At 54.7% G+C, this 19,571-nt stretch overlaps 1 protein-coding gene across 2 annotated transcripts in view; it reads right to left on the bottom strand.

Annotated features, from left to right (window-relative positions):
* Window positions 1-19,571, bottom strand: part of PITPNM3 (PITPNM family member 3) — a 107,896-nt gene that overhangs the window by 9,054 nt on the left and 79,271 nt on the right. The window contains exons 7-19 of one of the 2 annotated variants that reach the window (XM_033184881.1): window positions 19,102-19,291; window positions 18,534-18,656; window positions 17,595-17,779; window positions 14,564-14,736; window positions 12,782-12,952; window positions 11,290-11,484; window positions 10,390-10,538; window positions 8,351-8,467; window positions 4,788-4,904; window positions 4,301-4,449; window positions 3,863-4,012; window positions 1,531-1,714; window positions 323-407 (exon numbers count right to left, since the gene is read on the bottom strand). In XM_033184881.1, the coding sequence (XP_033040772.1) occupies window positions 323-407; window positions 1,531-1,714; window positions 3,863-4,012; window positions 4,301-4,449; window positions 4,788-4,904; window positions 8,351-8,467; window positions 10,390-10,538; window positions 11,290-11,484; window positions 12,782-12,952; window positions 14,564-14,736; window positions 17,595-17,779; window positions 18,534-18,656; window positions 19,102-19,291 (1,988 nt within the window). The remainder of the gene's footprint in view (window positions 1-322; window positions 408-1,530; window positions 1,715-3,862; window positions 4,013-4,300; window positions 4,450-4,787; window positions 4,905-8,350; window positions 8,468-10,389; window positions 10,539-11,289; window positions 11,485-12,781; window positions 12,953-14,563; window positions 14,737-17,594; window positions 17,780-18,533; window positions 18,657-19,101; window positions 19,292-19,571) is intronic. The other variant, XM_033184882.1, reaches the window with a different exon arrangement.

The following is a 19,571-nucleotide window of genomic DNA, read 5'->3' as shown; positions in this document are numbered from 1 at the left end:
TCCATCCTGTGCTCATCATCGCCTGGATTATGGTCTTCCTGTGTTTTGCCTGGGCAACAGCCCCCTAACTGGCCTCCCTGCCTCTGGTTTCTCCTGCCAGTCTGTTCTCCACACAGCCACCAATGGGATCTTCATAGACGCCAAATTAGACAGTACCACTTCCCTGCTTTAAACTCTTCCATGGCTCTCCATGGTCCTCAGCAGAGAATTTGTGATCTTGGCCTGGTTTCCAGGGTTTTCAAGATCTGCCAAGTTTGGGCCCCTGATGACCTCTGAGGGCTCAGCTCCCACTTGCCCTGGGTCTAACCCTGCCTGCACTTACCCCAAGCCTGGATGCCTGCAGCTCTGAGAACGTCCCAAGCTCTCTCCTGCCTCCATGCCTTTGCACATGCCGTTTCACTGTCTACCTGACAAAAACTCATGCTTCAAGACTCAGCTCAAAAGTTACCACCCTCCTAGCAGCCTTCCCTGCCCTCCCTGGACAAACTGAAGTCCTTTCTCCTCTGTTTGCTAAAAGGGCCTTTTTCAACCACACACCAGTAGTTGTCAATTGACATGTCCTTCCTCCTCTAGATCAGGGATTTGCAGACTTTTTCTTTGAAAGGCCAGATAGTAACTATCTCAGGCTTCGCACTGTGTCACCACTACTCAATTCTGCTGTTGTACTGCAAAAGCAATCATAGACAATATGTACAGAGATGAGCTTGGCTGGGTTCCAATCAAACGTTTTTTATTTAGAGACATTGACATTCATGTAATTTTCATGTCATGAAATATCATTCCTTTGATTATTCTCTCCATCCACTTGAAAGTGTAAAAACCATCCTTAGCTGACCAGTCACAACAAAACAGGCTGTGGGCTGGGTTTGGTCATTCTATGTCAACACCTGCTCTGCTCTGGGTCAGGGATCCTTGATTTATTTTTCTGTGCATCAGAATCCCCTGGAGGGCTTGTGAAAAGGTTCCTGAGCCCTTCCCCAGAGTTTCTGATTGAGTAGGTCTAAGAGGGTAGGGGGGCGAGGCGGTGCAGAGAATTTGCACTTCTCCCGAGTTCCCTAGTGCTGCTAGTGGGAACCACAGCTTTGGTCATGGAAAGCACATCCGGGTCACGGAAAGCACATCCGGGTCACGGAAAGCACATCTGGGTCACGGAAAGCACATCCTCTGCCCCTCTGGTTCTGCTTGTCTCTGTGCAGCCCCAACAAGCACAGACTAAGGAACACAATCACCACTTAAATGTCTACTGGATGAATGGCCAGATGTAGAGACAAGAGTCAGAAGATAAAGGACGAAAGTCTGACTCAGATCTAGGGCAAGTCACTGCACCCTCACCTTTCTCCTCTGTCAATGACGAGACTAATAACCTACCTCACAGGGCTGCTAGAGGACCCACCAGATCCACGGGAATGGGATTTGTAGACTGCACATCATGAGGCCCCACCCCAGGGGAGGGAGGCGGGGAGTGGTGAAGAGGAGGGTCGGGCTCTCAAGTTGTGGAGGCCCCGCCCCTGCCCCGAGCTGGCCACTCACCTCCTGCATGAGGTTGCGCAGGAAGATGGCCTTCTGCCGCAGCGGGTCGTGCACCAGCCCGTCCGAGAAGAAGATCATGCCCTGTGGGAAGTTGTGCTGGGACAGCCACGACACCACCCGCTGCTTCTGCATGTCCGGCCGCCCCGTGATGTAAAGGATCATGTAGCCCAGGTCCTGCCAGTGCCTGGCGAGATGGCATTAGAAGGGTCCAGCCCTGCCCAGTGCAGGTCACCCGATGCCCAGAGCCTGCCCTGCCCATAGCTGCCCTCCTGAGACGTCAGAGGGACGAGTCTGAGGCGTGCTAGGGAGAACAAGCGGGATCCCGAATCCCCTCTCCTGGTTGAGCCCTGGACATCTGCCCTGGATGGCCTCCAGGTGCTGCAGGCCCACATCCAAACTCATCTCCTCACCCCGACCCCTCTGCTCACAGCCGCTTCAGAGCCAGAGACAGGCACCTTTCATTCCCCTCTGTTCCCTGTGCCTCCCTCCCTCCTCCTCCAGGAAAAAAGCCTTTCCATTTCACCAGGCCAGACTCTTTTACACCCCATCCTCCAGCTCTCTCAGTTAAGTCCTGCTTCTCATCCTTAGCCCGGGCCCCAGCTCTCTCCTGGGCCATTACAAAAGCCTCCTGGTCAGCCTCTTTCCCTGCACCCCCGCTCCTACCCATATCTAACCTGAGCCCTGTAACCCTGGGCAGATTACTGAACCCTCCCCAACCTCCCAGGGTTTCAGTTTCCCCCTCTGTAAAACGGGCATAATAATATGAACTACCCCATAAGGTTGTCCTAAAGACGAAAGGAATTAATCCCAAACATGCATAGCAAGGTGGTGTGCTTGGTGTGGCTGGCTTTATTGTTATCCTCCACAGTGTTTCCATGGTGATTTCTGTGCATCACAAATCTAACCCCAGCACTCCTTTGCCAAACAGCATCTCCAGCTCCCCAGCACCCTGAGGTAGAGCCTCAAGGCCTCTCTCTGCCTCTGTGGCCATGCCCCTGCTCTGCCCTTGCATATGGGATCCCCCCAGCCCACCCAGAGCTGCTTTGCTGCCGCTGGACAAGCCCTGAGCTTTTCTGCTACATAGCTCTCCCCTAGACAGCCCTCATGGCTGCATCTCCTGATATTCACATCTTCCATCTTTCAAGACCCCCCTTCCTCCAGGAAGCCTTCCTGCTTCCCAAGCAGAATCAGCCTCTTTCCTCTGTGCTCTCACAGCACAGTGGGATAGCTCTCTTGGCTGGCTTCACGCAGAATCCTGGCTGCAAGATGTCAGATAAGCCCAGACCTGGCTGGGCACCTTTATGGCACCTGCCACCAGAACTGGCTAACAGAGATAGGGAGTTCTAAACCTGGGTGATGGTCTGAGGGATCTGGGGATGCTTTACACGAATGCAGGGGTACAGGGATCCCCTCAGGGATTCTGGTTAGTTCTGATGTGGGGCCCAGTGACATGTTTATGAAAAGGGAAGTTTCTGATGACTGTCGAGGTTTGGTCAGCACCCTGTGGCCCACGGAGCCCATGGAAGGCAGTGGGAGGACCACGGACCCCCAGAGAGGAAGGACCACAGCCTCCCCTTTCCTGCAGTGGGAGGGGGACCGTGATGCTGGAGGGATTTGTTGTAAGGGCAACAAACGACCTAGCCCTACAAGGGGAAGGCTGGTCCCCTGAAATGGGCGTGAGCCTGACTAGGCCTGTTCCTACGGAGCTGCTGGGCATCCTGAGGGCAGCGGTCTCCCGGGAGCCCAGGAGCCAGGTCCGTTTTCTCTTCCCAAAGCCATCACTGTTACTGGGGTGAGGCAGGGCAGTCTCCAGCCCCTAAGAACTTCCAGTGCCTGGCATCTGTCCTACTCTTGAGGTTCTGATCACTTGGAGTCCTGGGTTACACTTTCTCATGCCTGTGACTCATTTTCCCCACCAGACTCTGAGTTTCCTCCAACCTAAGAGATCACTCTGCATCAGTGCCCAGCACACAGCCTGGCCACAGTGGCCTCAGAAAGTGATGGATGCGTGCATGAGTGGAGGGAGGGAGGCAGGGAGAGAAGGAAGGAGGGAGAGAGGGAGGGAGGGAGAGAGGGAGGAAGGAAGGAATTGGGAGGGGGAAGAAGGAAGTGAGGGAGGGAGAGAGGAAGAAACAGACAAGCTGAGGTCTAGAAAGCAGGAGAAATTTTCCCAAGGACACTCAATAAATTACTATTGGAGGTAAAGCCAGAGTTTCTCAGCTCGCAGCCCCAGAGACCAACATAATTCCTAGAGCAAATCAGAAAAACAACATATCTCCCCCTGGCTCCTGCCCCCTAGGGAGACATATCCCTCGTGGAAGGTGGCACTCACCGGACAACGTCCACTGCACCCGGCCGGACCTTGGGGTCGCTTCCCATGATAGACACGCTGGCCGCAAAGGACCCGTCAATGCTGAACACGACGCACTCCATGCCCCGGGGCAACACCGTGAGGTAGCTCATGGCACAGGTCTGGTCGCCCCTGAAAGAAACCTGCCTGTGGTCAGCCATGAGGTCAGGGTCAGACGTTAGCCGGAAGCCAGAGGTCAGCCTGTAGCTGCAGTCAGAGCTCAGTCTAGGTCAAGGTCAGAGAGCACCTGGGTGGCATCTTCTGATGCCACGGCTGGTGACCTTTCCCATCCACTTCTGTCCATGCAGACAGAGATGGGGGCCCAAAAAGAACCCCAAGGACCCCAAATTCTAGACAGGCCTGGCTGGAAGGGCCATGCAAATGAGAGAACCCCCCCTGAGAATGGCCCCTGGGTCTTACTTGACGACCATCTTCACAGGATAGACGCCGACCCCCAGGCGCCGGGGCCGCGGCACGTTGTATGTGATTCGACCGCTACTGTTGGTGATCTCTGTGTCCAGGTGTACCCAGCGGCCTGAGGACGGCTCTGCCATTACCAGGATATCCACCTGTGGCAATGAAGGGGGTCAGGGGATTCCCTGAAGGCTGAGGGGCTACAGGCTTGGCAGAGGGGCTGGGCAGGGGAAATCTGGGCTGAGGTCCCTGCCTGACATTCCCTGGCTCCTGCCACCCTGGCTCCTCATTCATCCTTGGATACTCTTGAGCCCATCCTTTCCTCCTTGCTCGCCCTTCCCGGCCCGCCCAAGCAGGTGAGTGACTCCTGGCCCTGTGCTTCCACCCCGGGTAGCTCGGCCCTCCTGACACCCTCACCCCACACGCCATGTGGCTCCACGAGGCACCTGGTGCAGGGGGACTGGCTGAGGAGGGGAGGCCCAGCCCCGGGTACCTTCTCTCCAGTCAGAGCCACCATGTCGAGGGGACCGTACATGAACCGCCCCACCAGGACCTGGGGGCCATCTTCAGCAGCAATCACATCGTTGGCCCGGTGATTAGCCGTGACATTCTGGAAGGACAGAAAGAAGCTGGCTCAGTCCTCGCAAGGGAGGCTCAACCTTGCTTTATCATTGCAGTGTGCCTCAGACTGGCTGGAGGCATATCAGCCTGCTGAATCGTGTCTCCCTACTAACTTCTGCTAGAGTTTCAGAGATGTGTTCCCAGGGAATGTGGGAGAAAAACAGACCGTGAGTCCCCCAAACGCTGTCTGACATGAGTCCCCCAAAGGCGCACAGGGCTTCCTGCCATTGTATGTTCTCTGCTTTTGTTTTTTTGTTTGTTTGTTTTGTTTTGTTTTTTGTTTTTTTGTGTTTTTGAGACGGAGTTTTGCTCTTGTCGCCCAGGCTGGAGTGCAATGGCGTGATCTCGGCTCACCGCAACCTCCGCCTCCCGGGTTCAAGCAATTCTCCCGCCTCAGCCTCCCGAGTAGCTGGGATTGCAGGCGTGTGCCTCCACGCCTGACTAATTTCATATTCCTAATAGAGACAGGGTTTCTCCATGTTGATCAGGCTGGTCTTGAACTCCCGACCTCAGGTGATCTGCCTGCCTTGGCCTCCCACAGTGCTGGGATTATAGGTGTGAGCCACCGTGCCCGGCCTGTTCTCTGCTTTTGACTCTGCTTGGCCCTGAGGGGACAACTGGCCTCACAGCCTGTCCTTCTCTTCTAGATCCCTGGGCTGGAAACTGCCTTTCTTTGGTTCTTTCTTCTACATCACAGCACACATCCAACGGATATTTACTATCTGTCTTTTTTTTTTTTTTAAGATAAAATTTCAAATGCACAAGCGTAGAGAGAGAGAGAGAAGAGTGTAACAAAGCCTCGTATTCCCGGCACCTGCTCCACCACTTAGCAATGAACTCATGGCCATCCTGGTTTCATTCTTCCCTTGCCCAATTCCCCAGCCTTGGCCCCAGCCTCACCGGGATTATCCTGGAGCAATCCTGGATGCTGCATCATTTTATCTGTGACTGTCTCAACCTCCCTATTCTTCTTCACTTCTGGTTTCAGTTCATTCTGCAGCCTGTGTTGGCCCCGACCAGCCCCCACTCCCAGCCTGGCCTCCAAAACCCCAGTCTCTCAATCTAGTGATCATTCCTTTACTGTGTTGGCCACATTGTCGTCTCTCCCACAACGACATCGCCTGGATGCTGCTAACAGCTTCCTAACGGAGCTCCTTACTCAAAGGCAGTCCCTCCAACAGATCCTCTGTCTTTATAAAGCGCAGATCTATTAACACCCTCTCGGGCTCCCCAGTGCCCTCTGGGTAGAGTCCAGATCCTGAGCTTAGCTTTCCAAGCCTTGCCTGAATGACCTCTTCAGTCTGTCTCCTGCTGCTCCCCATCCACACCTTCTGGTCCTTTCTGCCAGGCTCTGCAGCAGCCTCCAGGCCTTTGCTCACACCGCCGCCCCGCCCCCCACACTGGCTCTAGGTGCCATCCCTGGCCCTCTTCCCCCACATTCCAGCCCATTCGCGATGACTAGACTCAGCGTCATCATCGCCAAGAAACACTCCTCAGACTCCTCAAAGACATGCTCTCAACCTCCTTTTGATTCCCACGCATTTTAATTCAATCCAACAAATATCTGCAGACACCTCATCTGCACGGGGTCCCTGAGATAAACTGGAGACACTCAGCCAGGTAGGGGACGCAGGCCCTCTTACAGGTGCACTGTCAGGGGAGAGGGAGCAGCTGGTTCACGAATATAAGCACCTGAAAAGATCCAGCATCACTAGTCATTAGGGAAATGCAATCAAAACCACAATGAAATACCCCGTCACACCCACCAGAATGACTAGAATCAAACAGACAGATAATAACAGGGGTTGCTGAAGATGCAGAGAAATCAGAATCCTCATATATTGCCAGTGGGAATGTGAAATGGTACAGTGACTGTGAAAAACAGTCTGGCAGTTCCCTATACGATTAAACATAGAGTTACCGTTTGATCCAGAAATTGCACTTCTAGGCATACACGCGAGAGAAATGAAAACAGGAGAAATGAAAGACATAAAAACTTATACACGGACGTTCCTAACAACATTATTAATTCATATTTCACCAAAAAGTGAAAACAGTAGCGTGGCCAACATGGCGAAACCCCGTCTATACTAAAAATACCAAAAAAAAAAAAAAAAAAAATTAGCTGGACATGGTGGTAAACACCTGTAATCCCAGCTACTCAGGAGGCTGAGGCAGAAGAATCACTTGAGCCCAGGAGGGGAGGTTACAGTAAGTTGAGACTGCACCACTGCACTCCAGCCTGGGCAACAGAGCAAGACTCCGTCTCAAAAAAAAAAAAAAAGAAAACAAACAAACAAAAAAACAAACAGGTGAAAACAACCCAAATGTCCATCAGGTAGTGAATGGATAAGCAAAACATAGCATCTCCATACAACGGGATATTATTCAGCCTCAGAAAGGAATTTCTGACCCAGCAACCACGTGGATGAACCTTGGAAGACAGGGTGCTAAGTGAAACAGTCAGACACAAATGATCACATATTACATCATTTCCTTGAAATGAAATGTCCAGAATAGGCAAATCTGTAGGCACAGAAAGTCAGTTACTGATTGCCTGGGGCAAGTGAGGGAGTGCCAGCTAAAGGGTACAGAGCTTCTTTTTGGAGGTTATGAAAAAGCTCTAAAACTGACCATGGTAATTGTTGCACACATCTGTGACTACACTAAAATCCACTGAATTGTACTATCTAAATGGGTAAATTATAGGATATGTGGATTTTATCTCAATAAATATGTTTACCGAAAAAGAGTTGGTTCATGAAGGATTGATCTCCTTCTACCTTTTAGGACTGTTCTTGGGGTCCATGTCTGGCCTTTTCGCCAGACTGGAGGTACCTACCATAGCAATGGTTGTGTTTGTACAACCCTATGCTCCACTCTCTAGCAGAATGACTGAGACAGAGTAGGCACTGATGATCGTTTGCTGAGTGAATAAATAAATGTATGTACCTCAAACTCCTATTCATCCTTCAATACCCCACAGAGGAGCCTCTTCAGAGAATCCCTGAATGATGTGCCCTGACAATCCTTCTTTCTGTAATTGTCTTAATCTGTGCTTTCCTCTATCAAATATCACACCAGGCCATACTCAATGGTAACTGAGACTGAGATCCAGGACTCTTTCTGATTCAAGTCCACATCTACCGTAGCCCGGCACACAGCAACTGCCCCATAACTGGTATCTCCTCACCAACCCTAGTGTCTTGGACCCCTGCCCTCAGGGCTCCTGTGGAACCAGGCCTTGGGGAAGCAACTCACACCCCCTTGCAGCTCCAGCGCCTGGGCCTCATCCGAGTGTGAGCCCTAGCCTGTCCGGGTGCTGAGCTCCCAAGCTGAAGTGCTTACCTGCCATGCGGATGCCCCAACCCCCAGGCCAGCCCCACCTCCCAGAGGACGCGGTCCCAGCCGCACGCGAACTGAGCATGCACGCACCCTCAGCTTGACCTGAGTCCGCTTACGAAGCCACTTCTCCCGAGGGTTGGCGGGGCTCAGTGCTGCGGGGTCCAGGCGGGCGCTCTCCTTGATGTTCACACTCTCGTAGCGCATCACCTGGCCGAGAGCCGAGCAAGGCCCCGGTCAGGTCTTCTGGCTCCTCTGCTTCCCTCCCAGGGTGTCAGCGCCCACCAGCTTGTGGCCAGCTGAGCCCTGCCCCTGCCACCCCCCAACCTCACAGCCTGGAACCGCCAGGAGGCTGCAGACCCCAGAACCTGTGTCCCTGCATTCCTGTCCTGACAGCTGGGGCCAGAGCAGTCTCCCAGTTGGCTCTCTTCCTGAGAGAAATCTCTGCCCCCCTGTGCCCAAACCTGGCAGCCACCTCTATCTGTCCCCACTCTCTGCCCTCCCTCTGTTACAACAGGTGGCCCTTCCTTAAGGCCGGCTTGAGTCCTGATCCCAGCCCCTCCTTGCTTCTTGAGGACATTGCTCCAGCCATGCTCTCCTCTCAATCCTGCAGCGCTGATTAGACTTCCTCTGCTAGATCACTCTCCTTAGCATTCAAATACGCATAATATTGCCCGTCTTAAAAAAATACTCTCTTGGACTCCTCCTCTCCAGTGACCGCCACGTCCCTGCTGTCCTTCACAGCAGCACTCACAGAGGACTTAGCCCATACACTGTCAACCCCTTCCTCACCTGATCCCTCCTCCACCCACTCCAGTCAGGCTTCTTCTCAATCATTATACGGAAGCCATTCTTGCCAAGGCCCTGGTGACTCCCACCCCACCTATCTCCAGGGTCCTCTCCCTGCACTCTCTGGGTCCTCCAACCTCACGGATGTCCTCTTCCCTCCTTCAGTGGTTTCTCCTCCTCTCCCCGGGGGAGCTCCAGGACTCAGCTCTGAACTGCCCTCTCGGCAGGAGCTTCCTTGGTCTGGCACCCATCACCAGTTTTAAATGCCATCCAAGCTCTGATGACACCCACATTTTTCTCTGGAATCCTGATGTCTTCTCTTAAGTTCCAGACTCCTCTACTCCCCTTCCATCCCAGCACCTCAGAGGCATCTCACACTTCACATATTCAGACCAGTGGTGGATGTGCCATGTGGGACACAGGTTTGGGCTGGAGCACCCTGGCCTGGGTGCCACCGGCAGGGGACCCACTTCCAGCCTAGCACACTCTCTCCCACCCCCAAGAACCTACAAACAAAACTCACTTTCCTCCGCCCCCTGCCCAGCCTTGCTCTTCCCCACATGCAGGAAATGGTACCACCTTAGTCACTCAAGTGAGAAACAGGACGTACTGGGCGCCCCTCTTTCTCCTACAATGCTGTCATCCGCAGGCGCTCTCACCGTAATGCAAATCGTCACACTCTGTGGAAATCTTGCCTTCACTCCCTGTCCTAGTCCAAGCCTCCTCTCTAAGCTGGACCCCTGCACTGGCCTCACAACAGGCCTCATGATTCCTCTCCTGCCCTGAAAACAGCAACCTCAGCCTCAGGGTTTCCTTCAAAAAACACAAGCCTGTTGCTGCTTTTCCCTTGCTCACAGCCCTGTAATGGCTTCCCATTGAACCCAATATAAAACCATACCCCGACCTTGGCCATCGCGGCTGTTCATGAACGTCATGACCCCTACCAGCTCCCCAGACTCCCTCCCGACCAGGCTGTCCTTCGGGCACCGGCCTTTCTGCTATACCTTCTGCTCTGCAGACGAGAACACTGAGACCCAGTGGGGAGTGGGAACTGACTACTCCAGTCTCCAAGTTGAAACACTGGGACATTCTCCTAAGTAGTTTATATTTAATTTTCGAGAATGTACCATACCATCAGTCACCCAGGAGCCAGTGCCTTTATAAAGTCCATTCTCTGGTCATGTCACTCCCTACTCACGTAGGTGCTCCAATGCCTTCCCCATGCTCTTAGGATCAAGGCCAAAAGCTGAACAGGGTCTGCAAGAATAGCCTCCTCTCCAGCTGGAGAAGGGCGGTACCCCCTCGCGGTGGCTGTGGGCAGGCCCACGACTGCGCAGTGGTACCTGTCTCAGGATGAAGGCCACCACGTCTGTGGACTCCCAGTAGCTGGCGTGGAAGAGGTGGGGCAGGGCCACGGTGGGGAAGGCCGTGAGGACATCAGGGCAGTACAGGGCATAGTCGATCCTCTTGCTTCCCCACCACTTGGCTGTGACTGTGGGTCGGAGAGGAAGGTGAGGGTGTGTGGCCGGCCCAGGGCCTCACTCGAGGGGCAGTGGGGTTTCCCATTGCCCAGACCAGTGGTGGATGCGTCACGTGGGGCACGGGTTTGGGCTGACGCACCCTGGCCTGAAGGAGGCCTGGGGAATGTGCTGCTCTTCCTCTTTCCTTCTCAAAACCCACCAGCCCTCCGCTAAGATGTACGCACCAAGCCTGTGCCCAGGAAGGAGGGCCAGACCCACAGAGACGTCCACAGTCTCACCCAGGGCTGCCGCTCAGTGGCAGTTCCCAGTGGGCTCTGCCTGAAGTCGGGGCTGAGACTATGTCTAGAGGGTTCAGGACTTCCTTAATGGTCAGAGATCAGAGCCCTGTCCAGGTTCAGAGGTCAGGGCTCTGTTTGAGGCCAAAGCTCAGACCCTGTCAGGAATCAGGGGTCACTGCTCTCTTCAAGGTCAGAGCTCTGATTTGAGGCAGGGTCAGCGTTCAGGGCTCTGTCCAGGGTCAGAGGTCAAGGTTCCTCCAAGGTCAGAGTTCAGTCTGGGGCCAGAGTGAGGATTTGGACCGATGCCAGGTCTCCACCAGCAGACACCCAGCTCTCTAAAGGCAGAAGCAGCCCCCAGGACTTCCTTCACCCTCTCCCTACCCAAGGACCTGCCCTCAGCAGCTCTAGCAGTGACCCAGCAACCACCCAGAGGAAGGTTCCCCTCCCCCGAGTCCAGGCAGGGCCCCAAAAGGACCTCACTCACTGCGGGAGGCACCCACGGGTGCCATGCTATCCGAGGACTCCGAGCTCTCGCTGTGGGAGCTTCCCTCGCTCATCCTCCGTCCTGGGCGCTGGAACCTCAAGGCCTGGGGGGACGAGGCAGGGGCATCCCGAAGTGGCGGGCTGTCCCGGGAGCCACCCTCCAGGAAGAGGGGGCTGTGGGTGTGCAGGGCATCAGCTGGAGGGGGAATTTCAAGGTCAGGCTGAGTCATGTGTCTCCAGCAGAGCTGCCCACTCAGTGCCAGCCCTGTGCTAGATGGGAGGCTGGGCACTTGGAAGAACCAGCCCTGGCCCTGCTCACTTGCCAGCCCAGCAGACACCTGCCCCTCTCACTGTGCCCACCCCACCAGCCCCCTGGGCCTGAACGGACCCCGTTGCCACAGCACATTGCCGCATTTACCTCCCTGAAGCTGTGAGTGACGCAGACACAAGCTAGCATCCCAGCCATCATCTCTGCCCCCCAATAAAGCTGCAGAGGGAGCCTCTGGGACATTGCCCCAAAAGCACCAGCTGAGGTCCCAGGAGTGACTCACAGCCATGTCCTCTCTTATCCAGCTCCTCCCCTGCGCCACAAAGGATTGAGGCTGCCTCTGGAAGGGAACGGGAACTCCTGCCTGAGAGCTAGGATAGCCTCAGGGGAGGGAGGGGAGTCCCCCGACCAAAGAGGGACCCGTGGGGGAGGGAGGTGTCCAGCCTAGCTGACCTGTAGCTCCAGGAAGGCAGGGATTTGGAAACAAAGGCTCCACTGAATTAGGGGTGAGGAAGGGATGGTTTTTAATCCTGAATCAGCCCCAAGCACAGCTCCCCCGTCCCTGACATAAACCTCTGAGCACGCTTAGGCTAAACGTCCTCAAGTAGGGCGTGGAGCCAAGGCTCCGATTTCTAAGCTGCTGACTGTCCATTACAGGCCTCCCATCGATGACACACTCGATCCATGTCCGGATCACCCCATTTGACCCTGGAGGCCATTGGCTCTTCGCCAAACCACCTGCCCTCACTCCTGTTCTCCGCACCTAGAAGATCTCAGTCCTCATCCTCTAGCTCTTCTCCACCTGTCCAAATGCACCTCCCCTGTCTGGACCCCAATCAAAGGCCACCTCTTCCATGAAGCCCACCAGGATGGCACACTCTCTGCCCTACCCCTCCGGAGTCCAGGCTGGGCACTCACAAATAGCTTGGAGCACGGATCCCTGGACCTGCCATCAGGTCTGAAAGCTCAAGTGTTACACCAGCCCTGGCCACAGAAGTGCGTCTGGGAGCCTGTTGGGGGACAGAGCCTGGGTCTCTGAGCCCCAATGTGCCTCAGACGGAGCAGGTGCTTAGCACAGGTGGGTGACCCTGAAGACAGGGGAGTCGGCTAACCTTCTGTTCGCACAGCCCTTGCTCAGGTGAGCTCGCTGAGAGCTTGGAGGGGCTGAACGGGCTGGGGCCCCACCTCCAGCTCAGCACACTCTCTCCCGCCCCCAAGAACCTACCGAGGAGGAGGGACTGCCCATCGCCCAGTGGGAACCTCTGGTAGCGAGGCACGCTGACAGGCGGCACCAGGTGGAACTTAGGCTCCAGCAGTGGCTCAAGCCGTGAGGCAGAGGGGTCTGCGCAATGGAAGAAGCTGTAGACCTGGCTGCAGGCAGGACGCACCTGGAAGCCTGGGGTGAGTGGGAAGACAGAGGGAAGCCCCTTTCTAGTATCTGCTCCCTGGGCCCTAGGAGGCTCCCTGGAGTGTAGCCTGGAGTAGCCTACTCCCCTCTCAAGAGCCTCCCCGGGCTCCCTGCTCCCCACGGGAACAAAGCCATTACGTTCAGTTTGTCTCCCCACCCAGGAGTGCAGTGATAGGCACTCAGCACTGCAGCCGTGGTGCACAGCTGCCCTTCCTCAGTCAGGCTTGCAGCTTTCCTTTCTCTGTGCCTCTGCTCAAAGCATCCCTTCTCCTTGTGGGCCTTCCCTCCACCGAATTTCCATGGGGCAACTCCTTTAGATTCTTCCGATTTTCACTCAGTTACCGCCTGACCTAGGAAGCCAACCCAGGTTCCTTCAGGCAGGTCAGCTGCCCCTTCCACAGGCCTCAGGGCTATAAACACTCAGTTCCCAGGCCTGCTAGAGAGTTCCCGGTTTGCCAGAGTTGGTGGAACACGTCTCTCGCTGACCAGCAGGTGTCTCCACTGAGGCCTCCACCGCATCGTCGGGCCTCCCTGTCCTTCTAGAAGAGGGACTGGACCTTTCAGCATCCAGGGAGCCCTAGGGTTCACTAGTGACATTGAGGGCAGCCATGGAGTTCTGCCTCCTCGCCTCCATTTCTACCTGAACCCTTCCCACTTTATCTGTTCCGTATCGTAGTTCATCAGTAAACTCTGGCCAAAAGCATGGATCTGTGGATACCCAAGGTGCCCTGCAGCCTCAGACGGTCTATGCTTCAGTCCTTAAGAGTCACGGCTACCCTCCCCACCCCCATGCCTGCTGGTGCTAGTCACCTGGTGTGTACATTTTTAGAGGAGCAGGAAAAGGCATTCAAGGTTGCAGGTATTAGCTTAGCCGGGCCCAGTGGCTCACGCCTGTAATCCCAGCAATTTGGGAGGCCGAGGCGGGTGGATCACTTGAGGTCAGGAGTTCGAGACCAGCCTGGCCAACATGGTGAAACTCCATCTCTACCAAAAATACAAAAATTAGCCAGGCGTCATGGTGGGCGCCTGTAATCCCAGCTACTTGGGAGGCTGAGGCAGGAAAATTGCTTTAACCCTGGAGGCAGAGGTTGCAGTGAGCTGAGATCACACCACTGCACTCTAGCCTGGGTGACAGAGTGAGACTCCGTCTCAAAAAAAAAAAAAAAGGTTGCAGGTATTGCGTAGAGCAAAGGCACTTGAGGTGGGCTTGGGGCTATGCGGGGGTGGGTGGTGAGACCAACCTGGCAGTCGTGTCTGCCTCAGTACAGGAGAAGGAGAGGGTGGGAGGCAAGAGGGTGAATATTCTGTCTTCTCTTCCCCACAGGGTATGACCACCAGACAATGGGGCCACAAAGAGCCAGGGGCAGTTGATGTGGAGAGTGAAATCCATCTGAAGCCGCCTCACGTTCATCCTGTGGTCCTGTGTCGGGAGGAAGCTGCTCCTCTCTCCCTCCAGCCTCTCTCCTCTCTTTCCACCTATCCCAACTCTGTGACCCTCCTGTCCCCATCCCCGACTCCACTCCCCTCATTCTGAGGCCCTGACACGGTGGCCCCTAGTGACACACGGGCACCTCAGGCCCCTGCCCACACCATCCCTACCGTCCAGCCCAGGCAGCACCGTCCTCCGCATGGCCAGGACCAGGCCCAGGGGCGAGCCAAAGAGGAAGAAGTCGGACACGTCGAAGTCAAAGCGGCCCAGGCTGACCTCGGGGAGCTGTGGCCCCGCCGCCACCGGGGTCTCAGACTCATCCTTTAGCACGCTGGAGTGGATGCTGTGGAGGGAGGAGAATGCAGGGCAGGGCAGGTCAGGGAAGGACCGAGAATGCGGGATTGTTCACTCAGCAGCACAGCCTGAATTCTGAGCACAGAGTGCCCAACCCTCCATCTCTGGGACGGGGCTGAGAGTCCACCTACTGCACACCACCTACAGTCAGCACTGGCCACCAAGGCCTGGCTGATATTTGACTAGAAAAGGAATCAACCAACTTTTTCTGCAAAGGGCCAGAGAGTCAGTATGTCAGACTTCGTGAACCGTGTGGTCTCCATTGCATCTAGTTAACTCTGCCGTTGCAGCACGAAAGCGCCCGTGGACAGTGATTAAATATGCATGGCTTGGATCCAATAAAATGTTACTTACAAAAACAGGATGAGCACCTGGGGCGCCCGAGCATCCTACACACTGGCAGGCCTGCCTCATCACGCTGGCTTTGTGATGGCCACGCTGAGGATTCCTGCACTGTGTGTCAGACAAGCCCAGCCTGCCCAACACCCAGCTGGCTAACATCAGTTCTGTTCTGCTGGAATCAGGGCTTTCATCCTAACTCCCGTTCCAGGCAACCCGCAGACACAGATGCAAACAGCTTGGTCTCCCCACCCCCAGCCCCAGCCCACAGATGAAGTAGAACTTAAGGAGAAAAATGTGAGACACACAGAATTCCAACCATTTCCAACCCAGGTGCTCATTGCCCCCAGAAGAATCCAAGTTATGTTCAGCCACAGACCCAGAGGAGGGCACTGAGAATCAGAAGGAAACCTGGGCACCTTCCTTACCTTCCAGCCAGCGTTAGCTACAGCTTAAAGTGAATCGATTAACTGAATGCAAAGCAACTAAACTACTTGAGTTAGAGGAGAACAAACTTTAGAAAGAGCTACTGAAATCGTGTGGACAAGTGCCCTACCCTCAGGAGTGAGCGAGTCGGCAAAGTTGAATCCTCAGTCCCCACACTCCCTCCTGCCTCTCGCAGTGTGAGCATCTCACAGTGAGACGATGACTCTGATGTTTAACAATACATATTTCATGTACAGCGTGGTCCCTAAACACACGCCAACTACTTAATTGCCAAAGAAACCACCATCTGTCCCTACACCAGAGGGGAAAACTGGCTGTGTCAGACCAGCTCCTGGAAGCCTCCAACTTCTCATCACTCTCCAAATTGGGGGCTCTCCTAAAGGATTTTTCAAGGATAAACCAGGAATGTTGAGATTTTTTTCACCTTGCAAGCCTCACTAGAAGGCAGCTGCTTTTCTGAAGGATCACCTGTCAGCAGGGCTTTAAACATTCAGAGATTTACATGGGCAGAGCCTTTGACCTAGTAATTCTTCCTCCAGGATTCCATCCAAATAGAATCACCCTAATATACACGTTAATGTTTACACACACAGATGTTCACTGTAGGGCTATTTATACTGCTAAGGGATTGGAAATAGCCAGAATGCCTAATTATAGGGATTAAGTAAACGGATCTCCATTCTCTCAATAGGATATTGCCATTAAGAATATTTATCGGCCGGGCACGGTGGCTCAAGCCTGTAATCCCAGCACTTTGGGAGGCCGAGACGGGCGGATCACGAGGTCAGGAGATCGAGACCATCCTGGCTAACACGGTGAAACCCCGTCTCTACTAAAAAAAATACAAAAAACTAGCCGGGCGAGGTGGCGGGCGCCTGTAGTCCCAGCTACTCCGGAGGCTGAGGCAGGAGAATGGCGTAAACCCGGGAGGCGGAGCTTGCAGTGAGCTGAGATCCGGCCACTGCACTCCAGCCCGGGCTAGAGCGAGACTCCGTCTCAAAAAAAAAAAAAAAAAAAAAAAGAATATTTATTAAGTATTTTTAATTATATCAGGAAAAGATCACAATGTAAAGGGTTGTTTTTTTTTTTAAGTAAAACGGTCTGAAAAGCATGTAGAAGGAAATAATCTCAATGTTAACAGTGAGACGATTGGCTCCCTCTGGGTGGTGAGATGATATATTTTCCAAATGTTGTAACGACCTCAAGATACCACTTGGGTAAGGAGGAAGGAGAAAGAAAGGAAGAAGAGAGCTGAGGCGCAAAGGAAAAGGACAGAGGCATTCCTTCCAATTTGGGTCCAAGTTCAATTAATTTGCAAGCTGAATTAATGTGCAGATAATGTGTTTAGCCCATGTTGATGAACATGCCTCTTCTAGACAGTTAAAGGGTAGACAGTTCTGTAGAGGAACCTGCCTGGCCCACAAACAAAAGTGTGTTGGATTAGAAAGCACTGAACTTGGGGTCGGGAGACCGGAATGATGATCCCAGCTCTTCCGTGACTGGCTGCGTGACCCCTACTTGGCCCTCTCTTTCCCTGTGAGAAATAACAATGCACACCTGGTGTGACTCACAAAACATAGTCACAGCAGTTATGCCACCAGGTTCTTAAAACCATGCAGTGAAGTAGGCTGGGCAGCATTTATCTTTTTGCAGAAGAAAAGCCGAGGCTCAGAAAAAGATGACTGTTCCCAGTCTCTCTGCAAGTCCGAGCAAGGCAGGGACAGGGACCAGGTTCCAGAGTCTCAGTGCAGGGCCGATGACCAGTGGCCTCGGTCCCTCAGTGCAGGGCCGACGACCAGTGGCCTCGGTCCGTCAGTGCAGGGCCAGCGGCGAGTGGCCTCGGTCCCTCAGTGCAGGGCCGACGACCAGTGGCCTCGGTCCCTCAGTGCAGGGCCGGCGGCAAGTGACCTCGGTCCCAGCATTTCAATGCTTATCTATGGGCCCCCACGGAAGGGCCTGGGACATATGACTGGTCCCAGCCCTCCCAGTTGACTCTGAGCCAAGGTCTTCTTGCTTCTAGGTGCTTTGACAGAAAGCAAGCAGGGGACAGGGAGGGGCTACCTTGAGAGGAAGGCATGATGCTGGGTGATGGCCTCGCAGTCATAGGTGGAGGAGTCGCTCTGTTTCCGTGGCAACGGCCTCTTGGGCTCCTCATCCTCCAACCCACTGGAGATGTCAATGTTGCTTTTGCTGAGACGCTTGCTGCTGGCCAGGCTGCAATCTTCCTCCACCGCAACTGGGGTGTCCTTTGGGACCGAACAGGGGACAGAAGAGAAAAGGACTGTTGTCACGGGAGACTCTGGGGCCCTGTCTCCTTCCCTCAAGCACAAACCAACCCCTTCATCCTAAGATGTGAGGGGCTACTCTTCTTCCAAAAGACACAGGAAGCCACATCATAATCGTGGTAGGATTTTAGGCACAGGCTCTCTCCTGCATCCACAGGGACTGATATTCCCGCTGGGACGCTGGACGGCTGTCGAAGGAGCCAAATCCAGCTCTCCGGGCCTCAGTTTCCACACCTGTCATAATAATCCCCTGCTACTCCTGTAGGATTAGGATACACTTCTTCTTTTTCTTTTTTTTTCTTTTTTGAAACAGAGTCTCCTTCTGTCTCCCAGGCTGGAGTACAGTGGTATGATCTTGGCTCACTGCAAACTCCGCCTCGTGGGTTTAAGTGATTCTTGTGCCTCAGCCTCCCGAGTAGCTGGGATTACAGGCACGCACCACCACACCCGGCTAATTTTTGTATTTAGTAGAGATGAGATTTCACCATGTTGGCCAGGTTAGTCTCAAACTCCTGACCTCAAGTGATCTGCCCAACTTGGCCTCCCAAAGTGCTGGGATTACAGGCGTGAGCCACTGTGCCCAGCCAGATTATGATACACTTCTTTGTAACCTGGATGTCATGGTGCCAATGTGAAGAACCAGCACTGTCTCCCCGAGGGGCGGGCCCTGCTCCTGTGGGCACAGCCCTCCCGCAGTCCTGCCCCCCAGCCGTACCTGGGTGCTGCTGATGCTCCCCTTCCGGCTGCTGCTGGCAGGGCTGTCCCCTGAGGGCCCCGCATTGTAGCAGATGGCATCGAAGGCCAGGAGGCCCCCCACACAGTCCCCGATGAGACATACCTGGAAGAGATGCAGCTGGGACTGCAGGCCTGCCCACTGCTGACCCTTCACCCCCACACCCGGCCAAAGCAGTGCTGCCTCCTCACAGGATAATGAGAACTCGTTCTTGGGAGGCATTGAGAGAGCCCAGTTGGGAAATGGTGTGCAAACTGGGGGATCAGGGTTGACGTCGGCCCAGGTCAGCCCAGGGATGGGGAGTAGGCTACTCTCAGGGGTCAGACTCGGGCTGGAGAGCAGCACGGGCTCAGAATCAGAACTCAGACTGCTGGCCTCCATTTTTCCATCTGTAAAATGAGGGCAAACTCAGAGATCTCAAAAGCCGACTTTGAGCTCAGAGGCTGATTCGAGAACAGCCTGGCCTTGGTCCTTTCAGTAGATTCCAGCCTCTCTCCCAGGCAGGAGCCAGAACAGGGGAGGGGAGCGGGGGGAGGGCGGGCTGTCCTACCTGCCCACTGAAGCCGATCCCATCGGAGGACTTCAGGAACTCTCTGTAGACCTGGTTGGCTCGCTCGATGACGGTGGCGACAGCGTCCTGGTACTGCGGGGAGGAGATGGCCAACAGGGGAAGGGCGGCCAGAGGGACGTGGTCCTGGCTGCTGCTGAGGCAGCCCTCATCGTGGCTGTAGGGGTTCAGGCTGCAGACAGGGGGCCCAAGGTGAGCCCAGCCAGGATTGGGCAGGTTGGCAGGTTTGGGGCTGAGAATCAGGCAGAAGAGAGCACATACTGGCCCGGAATTGGGCTCCCGGGACCCTTCAGGAAGACCCAGGCAGGAGCCTGGTGACACAGAACACAGGCAGTGTGGGGAGGAGAGGGGAAGAGGATTCAAGCCTACACTGGCTCCCTGTGTGTCCTTCCTGTGTTGGCCATGGGTGTGGGCCCTGGGGTCCCTGTGACGGTGGTCTCGATTGCCCTCTT

Source organism: Trachypithecus francoisi, unplaced genomic scaffold, assembly GCF_009764315.1.
Source record: "Trachypithecus francoisi isolate TF-2019V2 unplaced genomic scaffold, Tfra_2.0 Lachesis_group20, whole genome shotgun sequence".
NCBI lineage: Eukaryota > Metazoa > Chordata > Mammalia > Primates > Cercopithecidae > Trachypithecus > Trachypithecus francoisi.
The sequence above is the reverse complement of the archived record's forward strand: the minus strand, read 5'-3'. Positions and strand labels throughout refer to the sequence as shown.